The 14,548-nt window shown below is 37.8% G+C and overlaps 1 protein-coding gene across 5 annotated transcripts in view; it reads right to left on the reverse strand.

Moving 5' to 3' along the window:
- Positions 1-14,548, reverse strand: part of CEP350 (centrosomal protein 350) — a 157,446-nt gene that overhangs the window by 7,077 nt on the left and 135,821 nt on the right. For all 5 annotated transcript variants that reach the window (XM_078078102.1, XM_078078103.1, XM_078078104.1 and 2 more), the window contains 2 exons: positions 14,361-14,507; positions 10,732-10,854 (listed from right to left, as the gene is read on the reverse strand). In XM_078078102.1, coding sequence (XP_077934228.1) covers positions 10,732-10,854; positions 14,361-14,507 — 270 coding nt within the window. The remainder of the gene's footprint in view (positions 1-10,731; positions 10,855-14,360; positions 14,508-14,548) is intronic.

Here is a 14,548-nt window from a genome sequence, read left to right on the forward strand (position 1 = left end):
ACGGTCTTCCACCATATCCTTGTGAACAAGATGGGGAAATAGAAACAGGTCAGTTAAATGGATTTGTGCTTTTTTGATTAAAGGACAATATAACCACCAACCTGCAAGGAAGTTTCCGCCTTTAAGACTCAGGAGCTTTTTCCTCTGTGCTCCCAATCTACTTCCTCATATTTCATTATTTGGCAAAACTGTATTCTATGTATCTGTTCTCCTACTAGGCTGAGTGCCTCAAGATTTTTCCTTTTATTTTAAATTTCCCAGCGACAAGGACCGTGCAAATAGAATGTGTTAAATAAATATCTGGCATGTGGATTTTTTAGTGAGTGCTAAAAGGCTGTCTTTGGCTGTGTCCAGTTCATCATTTTTGGCAATGACCTGAATGAATTTTAGAGGTAACATGAGGTTGAGAAATAGAAATACGTTGGAAGAACACACTCAAAAATGTATTGGTAGCTTGGAACAAAGGGCCGAATTTAACAAATTATGGAATAAAAGAATAAGGTCCTCTATTTGGGCCCCCAAAATAACTACAAAGGCACAGGTTGAGCCCCCAAAATAATTACAAAACCCTTTTGGTTTTAGGGTTTTCCTAAGTTTTTCTGAGTCTCATAAGAATGATGTAGTTAAAAATAAAACAAATGTGATTATAAGCTGCATTAATAGAAAAAGAGAAGAGGTTATATGACTGTACTAATAAATCAATACATAAAATATTATACGGTTAATTCTGTGCATGGTATCTAAAGAGGGACACTGAAAAAGATAAAGCTGAAGATGTTGAAGGAACTTAAAAACACCATCAGACAAGAGCAGAGAATACCAACATTTAACTGGGATGGAAAGACAGGTATAACATGAGAGCTGCCCCAAAGGCATGCAGGAAGAATTAAAATTGTTATTATAAAACCCCAAAGCTGCAGAAGTAAATTCTAATTAATTACATGAAAACCCTTTTAAGCTTACTATGAGAAAGAACTTATCCACGGTAAGTAGAAACTCAGGAGCTATCTAGTACCTTATCAGACCTTAAGCTGTAAAGGAGATTGAATCGTTAGCTAGGTGCCTTCACTACAGGATTTATTGTTTTAAGTGCAATTCTACCTACAGGAGAGAGATTTTCCAAGGCTACTGTGTATAAAGGATACATAAAAACTGGTCTAACATCTTGTCATTCATTCCACATCATATACACTTTGAGAATGCATTGCTAAAAATAGCTCATCATATTCTTAGCTAACCTAAGATAACAAATTCATCAATGTCCTTGTGAAGTGGTAAAGAGACAGTGAATGGGAGCTGGAGCTGAAAAAAAGATTTCTTTTTTTTGGCTAATGGAGGCCTGTCTAAAAAACATTCTTTGTATTTTACTCAACTCAAATAATGCCACAGACACATGTAGAGTTTGACTGATGAGGGACCTTCCTAGTCTGAGCAATGACAGCTAAATTACACATTTCCTTTCTTTTTTTAACTAGGCTCCACACCCAATGTGGAGCCCAGTGAGGGGCTTGAACTCACGACCCTGAGATCAAGACCTGAGCTGAGATCAAGAGTCGGATGTTTAACCAACTGAGCCACCCAGGCGCCCCTAAATTATATGTGTTCATATGGAGAAAGCAACTGTTTATTATGAAATGTTCAATACAGTAGTCTATCATGTTACAAGCGCTTAGGTTCAGTTGGAGCGCACCCGTCCGCGCCACTGCAGGAACGTTGCTCACACAGCCCCTCCTCGCTCCTCTGCATCATCGCATTCTCTCTAGTGAATTCTTCCTATCAGCGTATTTCTTTCAAGCTACAAGGACCCTACCTTGTCACCATGTCCCTCTCCATCTTTCGCTTTACAAAAAAAAAAAAAAAAACACAACTCCTTTGAAATGCCCACTTCTGCTCTCGCTAATCTCTTGTTCTCTCTTGAAACCTACTGAAATCCAGCGTTGACCTCACACATGCCAGCCAGATTACTTACATTAATGTTAAGGACAGTCTAGACCTCCACATTGCTAAATCCCATGGTAAATCCTCAGTTATTTTACCTGACCAATTAGCTGTAGCCCATGCAGTTCATTCCTCCCTCCTCCTGGAAATGCTTTCACCTGGCTTCCAGGACGCCACACTCTCCTGGCTTTCTTCTACTTCATTGGCTGCTCCTTTCTAGTCTCCTTTGTTGGTTCCTCCTCATCTTCTGAATGCTTGAAACACTGGAGTGTGTCAGGAATCAGTCGTTGGCCCTCCTCTTTCTTGGCCTCATGGCTTTGACTGCCATCTCTATGTCCACCACTCCCAAATTCATATCTCCAGCCTAGGTCTCTTGCCTGAGCTCCAGACTCATACATCCAATGGCCTATTCAGTATCTCCATTTGGATGTTTATCAGACACCTCAAATTTAATATGTTCAAAACAGAACTCCTGATATTCCTTGCCAACCCACTCTTCTCGGTCTTTCTCAAATCAGCAAATGGCAATTCTATCCTTCCAGTGGTTCCCACCAACCCAACGGAGTTATTCTTACTACCTTTCTTTCTCTTATATGCCACATTCAATTTATCAGCAGTTCTGTTGTTCTATTTTGAAAATATGTCAAGAATCTGAACACTTCTCATCACCTAAATATCACCAAACTGGTTCTGGCCACTATCATCACTTGCCTGGATTATTACAATATCCTACTGGTCTCCTTCCTCCCACCTTTGCTACCATTCCTTCAGTCCATTCTCAACACAACAGCCACAGTGATCCTGTTAAAATGTACATCACATCACATCACTCTTCTGCTCAATCGTTAAATGTCTGCCAATCTTATTCAGAGTAAGACCTATAGTCTTTACAAAGGCCTATTAGACCCTACATGATCTGGCACGCACGCACACACACACACACACCCCCCAATACCTCTGGAACATCATCTCCCACTACTATTTCTGACCCTGCACTCTGCTCCATACCCAATGACTTTCCCCCAGTAATCAAGGGCCAATATATCTTCCCAGAATGTTCTTCCCCTGGATGAGTGCTTGGCTCACGTTTGCCCTCAGTCCTTTAAACAAATGTCATCTTCTCAGCAAGACCTTCCCCAGCCATCCTATCTAAAACTGCAACCCCAATATTCCCTAATGGCTCTATATATTTAACTTATTTTTCTTGTGTATCTGTCTCCCTCACTAGAATGAAAGCTCCTCGCATTTTGTCTGGTTTGTTCACTAATGTATTCCCAGGGCCTAGAGTATTACACTTAGCACACAGCAGGTACATAAGAAATAACCGAGTGACTGGGTTAATTTGAACTGGCCATAGGTGCTCCTAGGAGCTCAGTGGATCCTTTTCAATAATGCTTTAACAGGCAAACATGTGAATAGTTTTCTCTAGTTCTTTCTTTAACTATTGTGAAGCATGGTATTTATGCATACACACATCAGAGTCCCTTTTCCAATTAAACTGTTTTCACATGATTTAATTCTGTACTAATAATCATCTTTTCTTTTATCACACTGGACTGCGTGGTGACGAACCAGTGTGATGAAAGAAAATAATGGAATTGGTCAGAAAATTGTACCAAAAACCTTGACAATATGGCTGACATATTATATTATCTAATATAGAAAGATAGAGCCACAACATTCTGGGAATTAAATCTACTAGTATTGTTAGGATCTTTAGGCAGAGGCGACAGTGTCTGCTTATTCTGAATCAAAGTGCTTTTATCAAGAATGCTAGATCAGGCATAGGTGGCAAATTCAAACACAGCTGAAGGGCATGTACATTTTTAATAAAAAGATGGAATTTTCACAACTCAAAAAAACCAAAAAGCTTCATAGTTACATATCTCATAGCACCAAGTCAAATTTCTGACCCAAGTTCTGACATAATTTAGACTCTGGCTGTTTGCAGACAGGGAGGGTGGGGACCAAGTAAGAAAATGATTGTAAATCAATAAAAATGGTATTAATAATACCTAGTACTTTTGAGAGCTTCCTATATGCCACTTAGGACACAGAGTAGCTCATTTGATCATTACAACAATTCTATGAGGCTGCCACACTACAAATGGGGAGACTGAGACACAAAGAAGTAACTTACCCCAAGTCACACTGTTGTTATTAAGTGGTAGAGACAAGTTTGGAACCTTACAAGAGGTCTGATTCCATAGATCTTGCTCTTAACTGCTAAGCCATATTGTCTCTTTTTATTTATTTTTTTAAAGATTTTATTTATTTGACAGAGAGAGACACAGCGAGACAGGGAACACAAGCAGGAGGAGAGGGAGAAGCAGGCTTCCTGGGGAGCAGGGAGCCCGATGCAGGGCTCGATCCCAGGACCCTGGGACCGTGACCTGAGCCGAAGGCAGACGCCTAACAACTGAGCCACGCAGGCGCCCCTTTATTTTCTCATTTTAGTGGCACTAACGTCCATGGGAGCATTTGAGGTTCATTACATCAAATAATATTAAATGAGGCTCAGGAAGTTTCAGGACCTTTAAAAACTTAAGATCCTAAGCAAAATTACCAACAGTCAAAATTCTACAAAAACAATAAAACCCATCAATTTTATAAGAAAAGATGGCTTCATTTTATCTATAGTATTGTGCTGACCAAAATATTAACCGCTGTCTTCTCCTGCTCTTTTAAATTATAATATCCAAATATTACTTAGAAATAAAATTTGAAAAACACCTGGAGTACATTACAACAGCACCACCACCAGCAGCAGCAGCAGCAAACAGCAGAGTAAGATAATGCAAGAAAGCTCTCATATAAACACAGAAATATTGGATAAAATAAAACAATATTTGTAATGCATAAAGAAATCTTGAGAAAAGAGGAAAATCTTAAGTACCAGAACAAACAGGAACTTAAAAAAGCAGCAAGTGTTGCATCTACTTAGGAGAGGAATTAAGGACCATGAAAGAGAGAATAGGGCCAAAGCTGTGTCCAGAAAAGTGCCACAAGGAACTGGAGACTTGGGGAGAGGTAACATTCTAAGAGACAATAGCTGAGAATTTTCCAGAATTGAGTAAAGATTTAATAAGCACAGTGAGTCCAAAGCAGGAAAAATAAAAAGAAATCCATATCTAGACATATCCAGAGAAATTGTAAAATGAACACACAAACAACACACACATAATCTTCAATAGAAACCAAGAAGAAAAGACAGATTCCCCTACAGGACTGTCAGCAAATTTCTTAAGATCAACAACAGAGGTCAGATTACAATAAAAGAGTACCTTCAAATTGCTGAAGTAAAAGAACTATCATCCTAGAATTCAAAACTTAAGTAAACTATAATTCAAGAGTAAGAGCTGAAATAAAAACATCTGCAGACAAAGACAGAGCTTACATTAAGTTAGTGAGATTAATGAAATACTCAAGTACATACTTTAGGAAGATGGAAACTGGACTAAATGAAAGAGGGGGATTCAGAAACAATGGTTTCTGTACTATTTTCTAATTTTGAAATATTTAATGATTAAACATGCAAAAGAGTGCTCACTTCAGCAGCACATATACTAAGCATGCAAAAGATTTAGAATAGCCAATAAACAAGTAAAAAATTAACCACATTAATAATAAAATTATAGAGCACAATGAGCTCATTCTTTTGGTAAAGATTTAAAAATTGGTAACAGCTAGTATTGGCAAAGGCGGGAACCTCCATTCTTGTATTATGTTGGTGAGTATGTATAATTGGTACAACCTTTTGGGAGAACAATTTGACAACACATACGAAAGCCTTAACATTCTGCATATACTTTTAATCAGCAATTCTATTTCTAGGAGTTTAAGGAAATTATTGGAAATAAGTACAAAAATCTCATACTGCAAGATGTTTATTACAACACTGTTTAAAAGAGCAAAAAAAATATTGACTGGTTAAATAATGGTACATCCATTCAATTGATTACTATATTTCCAGGAAAATAAAATGGTATAAAGTTATTAAAAGTGATATAAAAGAGGAACATTTACTGACAAGAAAAAAAGAGTTCATTTTATTAAGTAAAAAGAATCGGATCACAAAAAAGAGACGATGATCTCATTTGTTTAAAAAAATTCTTTTTATAAGAAGACTCTAAGACCATACATCACAATATTAAAAGTTATCTAGGTGATGAGATTATCATGATATTCTTTTGATTTATCAGTATTTTCTAAATTTTCTAAAATGAGCATGATTATAATAAACATGATTTTTCTTTTGTACTAAGGGAAGAATTTTTGGTTCACGTGTTATAAAATATTGTTGTTTTGAGGGGCACTGGGTGGCACAATTGGTTAAGCGGCTGGCTCTTGGTTTCGGCTCAGGTCATGATCTCAGGGTCATGAGATCGAGCCCTGCGACAGGCTCAGTGCTCAGCATGGAGTCTGCTTAAATTTCTCTCTCCCTCTGCCTCTGGCCCTCCTCCCACACTTGCGCATGCATGTGTGCACTCTCTCTAAAACAAATAAATAAACCTTTTAAAAGAATTGTTGTTTTGAATCTCAATCTCTCTAAAATGCAAAAATATTAGAATCTCCAAATGCTAGGTTGGCTAAATCTAATTGTGAGAGAGAAGTTTATTTAGCATTTCTTAATAATTAACTTGAGGAGCTAACAGTACCATTTAGCTACATATTAAGAAGAGTGGGGGCGGGAAAAAAGAAGAGCGAACTTTTGAAACAAGTTACATAGGCCCAGGTCTCTCTGTAGGAAGGTGAAAGGTATTTTATGACCAGTAAAGGGGATATTCACATAACATATATATATGTTACTATTTCCCAACTCCTAAATCTCTTGAATTGTTATACACAGACGTCACCCTCACCCAAACTATAATAATCTTATACAAGCAAAAGAATTTTTTGTTTGCTATTTGAGAATTTTCTGAGAACTGCTAGAGAGAGAGATGTTTCTGTATAAGTGACCCTATTTGGCACTGTTGGAAGCCTCTGCCATCCAAGGACAGTATCTTGTTTTTTGGTACGTCTAATAAAGAGCCACAAACCAATCTGCTTACTGTTCACTTGTGAGATAGTTACTTGTCATTTCTGATTAATAATTCAAGTCTGAAGATGCCTCCATATCGCTGCCTCCCCTTCCAATGTATTTAATCCTTTCACTATTAAGATGACATTTTTATAACCATGTGAAGTAAAAGCCGTCTGTAACTAGCTGGAGGCTGTATGTAGCACGCCTTCACTCTGTGTGTCATTTTGAACTGGCACACGATGCTAGTTTCCTCATTTACTTTGACGTATGCTCAAGAGAAATTTAGCTAAGAAGCTTTGCTTTAATAAACAACAGCCACCTTCGCCATATAGGCTATATCCTTCTAGCTGGTCTTTTTTCCTCCACACACTTGGTTCTTTTGAAGCATTCTCTCAGCAGATAACTATATATATATAAACATATATATATATATATATAAACATATATATATATATATATATAAACATATATATATATATATTTTTAAGATTTATTTATTTAGGGGTGCCTGGGTGGCTCAGTCGTTAAGCGTCTGCCTTTGGCTTGGGTCATGATCCCAGAGTCCTGGGATCGAGCCCCGCGTCGGGCTCCCTGCTCCGCGGGAAGCCTGCTTCTCCCTCTCCCACTCCCCCTGCTCGTGTTCCCTCTCTCGCTGTGTCTCTCTGTCAAATAAATAAATACAATCTTTAAAAAAAAGAGATTTATTTATTTATTCTTATTTGGGGGGGAGGGGCAGAGGGAGAGAGAAGAATATCAAGCAGACTCCCCGCTGAGCGGGGAGCCTGACACGGGGCTCGATCCCCCAACTCTGAGATCATGACCTGAGCTGAAATCAAGAGTCGGATGCTTAACCCAGGTGCTGCACTCTCCAAGCTTTTTTTTTTTTTTTTTTTAAGATTTTATTTATTTATTTGAGAGAGAGAATGAGAGAGAGAGAGAGAGAGAGCACGAGACGGGGGAGGGTCAGAGGGAGAAGCAGACTCCCTGCTGAGCAGGGAGCCCGATGTGGGACTCGATCCCAGGACTCCAGGATCATGACCTGCGCCGATGCCAGTCGCTTAACCAACTGAGCCACCCAGGCACCCCCTCCAAGCATTTTTAAACCTGTAAATCTGATCTTGTAATTTCTCTTGCTTAAACTTCTTGCTTTTACAATAAGATCCAAAATCCTTAACATGGCTTACAAAGCACTGGAGGATATAGACCTACCTCTCCAGTTTTATCTTATGTCACCTCCAACCACTAACATTTCCGCTCAAACCCATGTTTCTCCTCATTTCAGGTCTGGCAAATGTGGTTTGCTCCCCCTGAATTGTTCTTCTATCTTAGAACTCAGGTGATGCTTATTCATCTTTAAGATCTCAGCTCAAATGTCACTTCCTCAGGGAAGCCTGCCCTGACCATCCTCATTAGGTCAGTTTCCTCTGGTTTATGCTTTTACAACAGCTCCCTATTCCTCTATTTTTATCGTTTAATTTAGAATTACACATGTGTGTAAATTATATATCAACGGCTAGTTTCTGGCTGCAAACTGTAAATCCATGAAGGCGGGCTCTATGCCTGTCTTGCTTACTACTGTCACGTCAGTCCTTAATTAGCACAGTTCTTGACTCAAATGTATACACTGAGATGATTTATAGAGGATGTGATCAATTGAACTGATACAAGGATAAATGAATGTTTTTGACATGCTTTCTTCATCTTTTTTTTTTTTTTTTTTAAGATTTTATTTACTTGAGGGGCACCTGGGTGGCTCAGTTGAAGTGTCTGCCTTCGGCTCAGGTCATGATCTCAGGGTCCTGGGATCGAGCCCCGAGTTGGGCTCCATGCTCAGCGGTGAGTCTGCTTCTCCCTCTCCTGCCCATTCCCCACCCCCACCACTTATGCTCTCTCTCTCTAATAAATAAAATCTTGTTGAAACAGGAGAATAAGTTCACATTCTTGAGATGCAAAGATCTATGAAGAACCAGTTGGTTAAAATCTTGGCTCTCAGGGGGCACCTGGGTGGCTCAGTTGGTTAAGCGACTGCCTTTGGCTCAGGTCATGATCCTGGAGTCCCGGGATCGAGTCCCACATCGGGCTCCCCGCTCAGCGGGGAGTCTGCTTCTCCCTCTGATCCTCCCCCTCTCATGCTCTCTGTCTCCCATTCTTTCTCTCAGATAAATAAATAAAATCTTTAAAAAAAAAAAAAAAAATCTTGGCTCTCATTTGCTGGACAATTTAATATCTTTGAGTCTAAACTTCCTCATTTATAAAACAGAATCACATGAGTCCTTCCTACCTCATATAATTACTATGTTTTACAGTTTGCCACTCTTCATGCATGAAAAAGGCATGAAAAAGAATGGCAAGCTATAAACACTAAATAAATGTTTATCTAATAAGTATAGCTGTTACTAAGCAAATGAAGCAATGGAAAGGCATATACTTGCGGAAAACTGATTAAGTATTACACTCGTTTTTCATTATATGAATATAAACAGGATAGAAAGTCCAGAATGAAAATGTTTAGAGATAAACCTGAATCAAGTAACGAGTTTCCTAAAGTTTGCTATTACTTAACGTTCTTTTACAGAAGAAAGAAAAGGATGAAAGACCTTTTTTTCTTTACTCTTTCTTTCTTTTTTTGTTTGACAAACAATTTTTTTTTTTTTTTTAAAGTAGGCTCCATGTCCAGCATGGAGCCCAATGCGGGGCTTGAACTTACAACCCTGACATTAAGACCTGAGTTGAGATCAAAAGTCAGACGCTTAACCCACTGAGCCAAGACACCTTGATAAACATTTTTCTAATGCTAGAGAAATATATCACAAAATGGAATAAATCCTATCCAGCTAAAGCTCTGGATAATAATAATGATGACAAAATGATAACAATTAGTATTTACTAAGTTATATACAGGGAATTCTTCTACATATACATATATAAACACTCATTTAATTCTCTTAATAACTGTATTGGTAGATTGCAGGCAGGGAAATGAGACATAAAGAGGTTAGACAATTTGTCCAAGATTACAGACCAGGTATGTGGCAGAAAAGAGATTTAAACTCAGGCAATCTGGCCCCAGAATCTACACTGGTCTCTTTTTAATTTGGTACCTTAAACTTTGCTTCCACTCAGCTTTTTATTTCTCAAGTTCTCCATACTCACAAAATACTGTTAAGTTAAATATTCATCTACCAAGTTCAAAAGAAAGCAAGTTCCAAAACTGAGGGGCAGAAATGCAGCAAATGAAGAATTTAAGGCTTTACTATCATAGACTTAAGATCAATTATATTCCTTTTTTTTTTTTTAAAGATTTTATTTATTCATTTGACAGAGATAGATACAGCAAGAGAGGGAACACAAGCAGGGGGAGTGGGAGAGGGAGAAGCAGGCCTCCCACCGAGCAGGGAGCCCGATGCAGGGCTCGACCCCAGGACCCTGGGATCATGACCTGAGCTGAAGGCAGACGCTTAACGACTGAGCCACCCAGGTGCCCCTATATTCCCTTTTCTTCAAAAAGATTTCATTTATTTATTTGAGAGAGAGGGTGAATGAGAAGGAGAGGGAGAGAGAATGTGAACCAGACACCACACTGAGCACAGAGCCTGATACTGGGCTCGACCCCACAACCTCGAGATCATGACCTGAGACGAAACCAAGACAGACACTTAACCTACTGAGCCACCCAGGTGCCCCTTCCCTTTCTTTTTAGACTCTAATTACATTCTGATTTTAGAAGAGACAGTTAAAATAAAGATATTTTAGTTATATGCACTGACCAGGATATGATCCACTCGATCTCTTTTCTTTCTTCCAAATTTCATCATTTTCTGCCAATCTGTTTTGTGGTTTGGTTCCTTTTTAAGACTAAACAACTTGAGTACTTCTGTGGCTATAAAGTTCTGTGAAAATAAGAGGAGGGAATGAAACACAAACAACCAAGTTCCTGAGATTTAGTGCTTACAATGCAGATTTATGCTAATAATATGGTATTTATAATAAAAGATCATACAAATTTCTTCCACTTACAGTTCCACTTAGCATTTTGAAGACAAAAGCATTCCAAATGCTCAGACTTTATTCACTTAAAGAATTTTTGTTTTTACACAACACACAAAAGTAAAACCCATTGATGAATCTGCAAAGAAAAATCACTTTAGAGTCCCCTCTACCCAAGAACCACCATCAGCTAACTTCAAGCTGGCAAAACTACTAAAGGAAGCATAAAATAAATCTCTGCATCTGAAAAATCCCATATAAATGTTGGAAGCAATGCCATGTGAGCCAAGTACAGGCTTTGGCTAGGACAGTTTATTTTGAAGCACCATGACTGAATATATTGAATTAAAAAATATTAATCAACACTTCAGTATAAAAACCATGATAATTTTATTAACAATATTTAAACTATTACCCTTAAAAAAAACTTTACAAAATGCTATTTCAATAATGAAATTGGTGGGTAGCATCATTATGTGTTATACTGATATATGCATTCTGATGATTGTTGATATATATTATGTATCTTGTCTTATTTCAACTTATTCTTTGTTATTAATAAAGTAAGTTGGGTTTTTACTACTTTTTATGGTTGTTCTGTTAAAAAACAATGTAGTGATCTGAAGGGGTACGTGCACCCCAATGTTTATAGCAGCAATGTCCACAATAGCCAAACTATGGAAAGAACCAAGATGTCCATCACCAGATGAATGGATAAAGAAGATGTGGTATATATATACAATGGAATATTATGCAGCCATCAAAAAACCCCTGAAATCTTGCCATTTGCAGTGCCATGGATGGAATTGGAGGGTATTATGCTAAGCGAAATAAGTCAATCAGAGAAAGACATGTATCATATGATCTCACTGATATGAGGAATGCTTAATCTCAGGAAACAAACTGAGGATTGCTGGAGTGGTGAGGGGTGGGAGGGATGGGGTGGCTGGGTGACAGACATTGGGGAGGGTATGTGCTATGGTGAGCGCTGTGAATTGTGCAAGACTGTTGAATCACAGACCTGTACCTCTGAAAATAATACAATATATGTTAAAAAAAAAAAAAAGATAGTAGGAAGGGAAAAATTAAGGGGGGAATCGGAGGGGGAGACGAACCATGAGAGACTACGGACTCTGAGAAACAAACTGAGGGTTCTAGAGGGGAGGGGGTGGGGGGATGGGCTAGCCTGTTTATTAAAGAGGGCACGTATTGAATGGAGCACTGGGTGTTATACGCAAACGATGAATCATGGAACACTACAAAAACTAATGATGTAATGTATGGTGATTAACATAACATAATAAAATAAAATTAAACAAAAAAGCAATGTTCTTAATGGGGGAAAAGATACATTTATGAATCAGAATCATTTGAGAAGATTTTCAAACCAATATGTCCCCAAACTCTACCACCATCTCTCTCTCTCTCTCTCTCAAGGATGTATCAACTTTGGAGGGCTGAAAGAAATGGAGTACACCTGTGTTTTGAAAAAGCTCCCCAGGTGGTTCTGATACTCTATTCTTCAAAGTTGAAAATCATTTTAAACTTGTTTTTTCTTTTAATGAATCAAATTAATCTCTGAAAACTTTTTTTTTTTTTGGCACTACTTACTTCAATTTAAGCAGGGGTCTGCAAACTTCAGTAAAGGGCCGAACTATAACAATTTTAGGCTTTGTGGGCCATGTGGTCTCTGTCACAACTACTCAGCTCTGCTGTTACAGCAGGAAGGCAGCTATAGACAATATTTAAACAAATGGGTGTGGCTGTGGTCCAATAAAACTTCATTTATAAAAACAGGTGGTAGGCTGCATTTGGCCTGTGGGCCACAGTTTGCCTAACTTCGATGTAAGCATACACTGCATCTCATAGACATCTGTTGGCGTTCTATGAGTACAAAATATTTTCAAAAGCTCTCTATAGTTAATACTGTATTGAACATTTCAAAGTTGCTGAGAGCAGATCTTAAAATTTTTCATCATACAAAAAAATTTGTAACTATATGTGATGATGGATGTTAACTAGACTTGTGGTGATCTTTTCACAATATATACAAATATTGAATCATTATGTTGTACACCTGAAACTAATATAATGTCATATGTTAACTATATTTTAATTAAAAAAGACTAAATTGTTCAGGCAATGCCTCCACATTATATACCAGAATATTATATATGTTCTTTACTGTATTTTAATAGTCCACATACACTCCTCGATGACTTTAAGAAAATACACCAGTAAGATGAGTACAGTTGACCCCTGAACAACATGGGTTTGAACTGTGTGGGTCCACTTATACACGGATTTTTTTCAATGAATACGTAACAGTACCATAAATGTATTTTCTCTTAAGATTTTCTTAATAACATTTCTTTTCTCTAGCTTACTTTATTGTAAGAATACAGTATATAATACATATAACATACAAAATATGTGTTAACTATGTTATCCATAAGCTTTCCGGTAGGCTATTAGTATCTAAAGATTTTCAGTTGAGTAGGGGGTTGGCATCCCTAACCACCGACAACGTTCAAGGATCAACTATAGTTGGAGGTATGCTATCTGTGGGAAAAATTAGCTTTCTATGATCAAATAGTCTGGAAAACACAACTCCAGAGCCTTGCTACTCAGAGTGGTTCTAAGGTCAATAGCATCCTCATCACTAAGGAGCCTGTTAAAAATGCAGAATCTCAGGTCCTACTCCAGACCTGTAACAATCTCCATCTTAACAAAATCCCCAGATGATTCATATTCAATACATTACAGTTTGAGAGGTACTGCACTGGAAATATAACCTTTGCTATATTAAAGAAACATGTGAACAGGCAGAGATTTCCACCAACGTGACTGAAGTTTTGCTGGGAGTCACTGTAGCCTCAGGGCACTTAATCTTTTCAGAGGCTTCTTAGATAACAAATAATATATTTTATATATCATATTACTATCTCACATACTTCAAAACCACATTACTAATTTGAAACCTGCAAAATCAAAGATGAAAAGGTAACACCTGTCTTGGGCTGGCATGTTTGATAGATGACATGTTTTCAGGTGTACTTCTAGAATACCTATCTCTAAATTGCCAAAAATTTACCTAAAACTCCAATGAATCGCAGTAATTTATCTTCCTATTTCCTAATTTTTTCTTAAGTATTATAGTTATGTATATATAGGAAATGACTGTTAAAATTATGCTTTGCAAAATCCTGAGGATTTAGGATTCCCTCTCCCCCATCCCTCCACTGCTCATGGATTCAGTGACTCAACATTTATTGAATACCCACTATGTGACAGGCCTTGAGGACAGAGGGTGAATAATACAGAAGAGTACCTGCTTTTATGGCATTTATAGATCTGCATAAATGAACAGCAAGTCAAAAAAGGAGATACTCTCTAGTTTGCAGTTTACCTTGATTTCATCAAGGTTATTTGGATTTTTCACTCGTCGGAAATAACTGGAGTTGATTCTACATGGCTTCATCCAGACAGGCTGATTTAAGTTGGGATCCTCTGCAAATATTTCCTCAAAAATCTCTTTTGTTAAATCAAAAACCGCCTTGATAGAGAAAAAGAAAACAAAATAAAATGGCTAAGAAT

This window comes from Halichoerus grypus, chromosome 7 (genome assembly GCF_964656455.1).
Source record: "Halichoerus grypus chromosome 7, mHalGry1.hap1.1, whole genome shotgun sequence".
NCBI classification, from domain to species: domain Eukaryota; kingdom Metazoa; phylum Chordata; class Mammalia; order Carnivora; family Phocidae; genus Halichoerus; species Halichoerus grypus.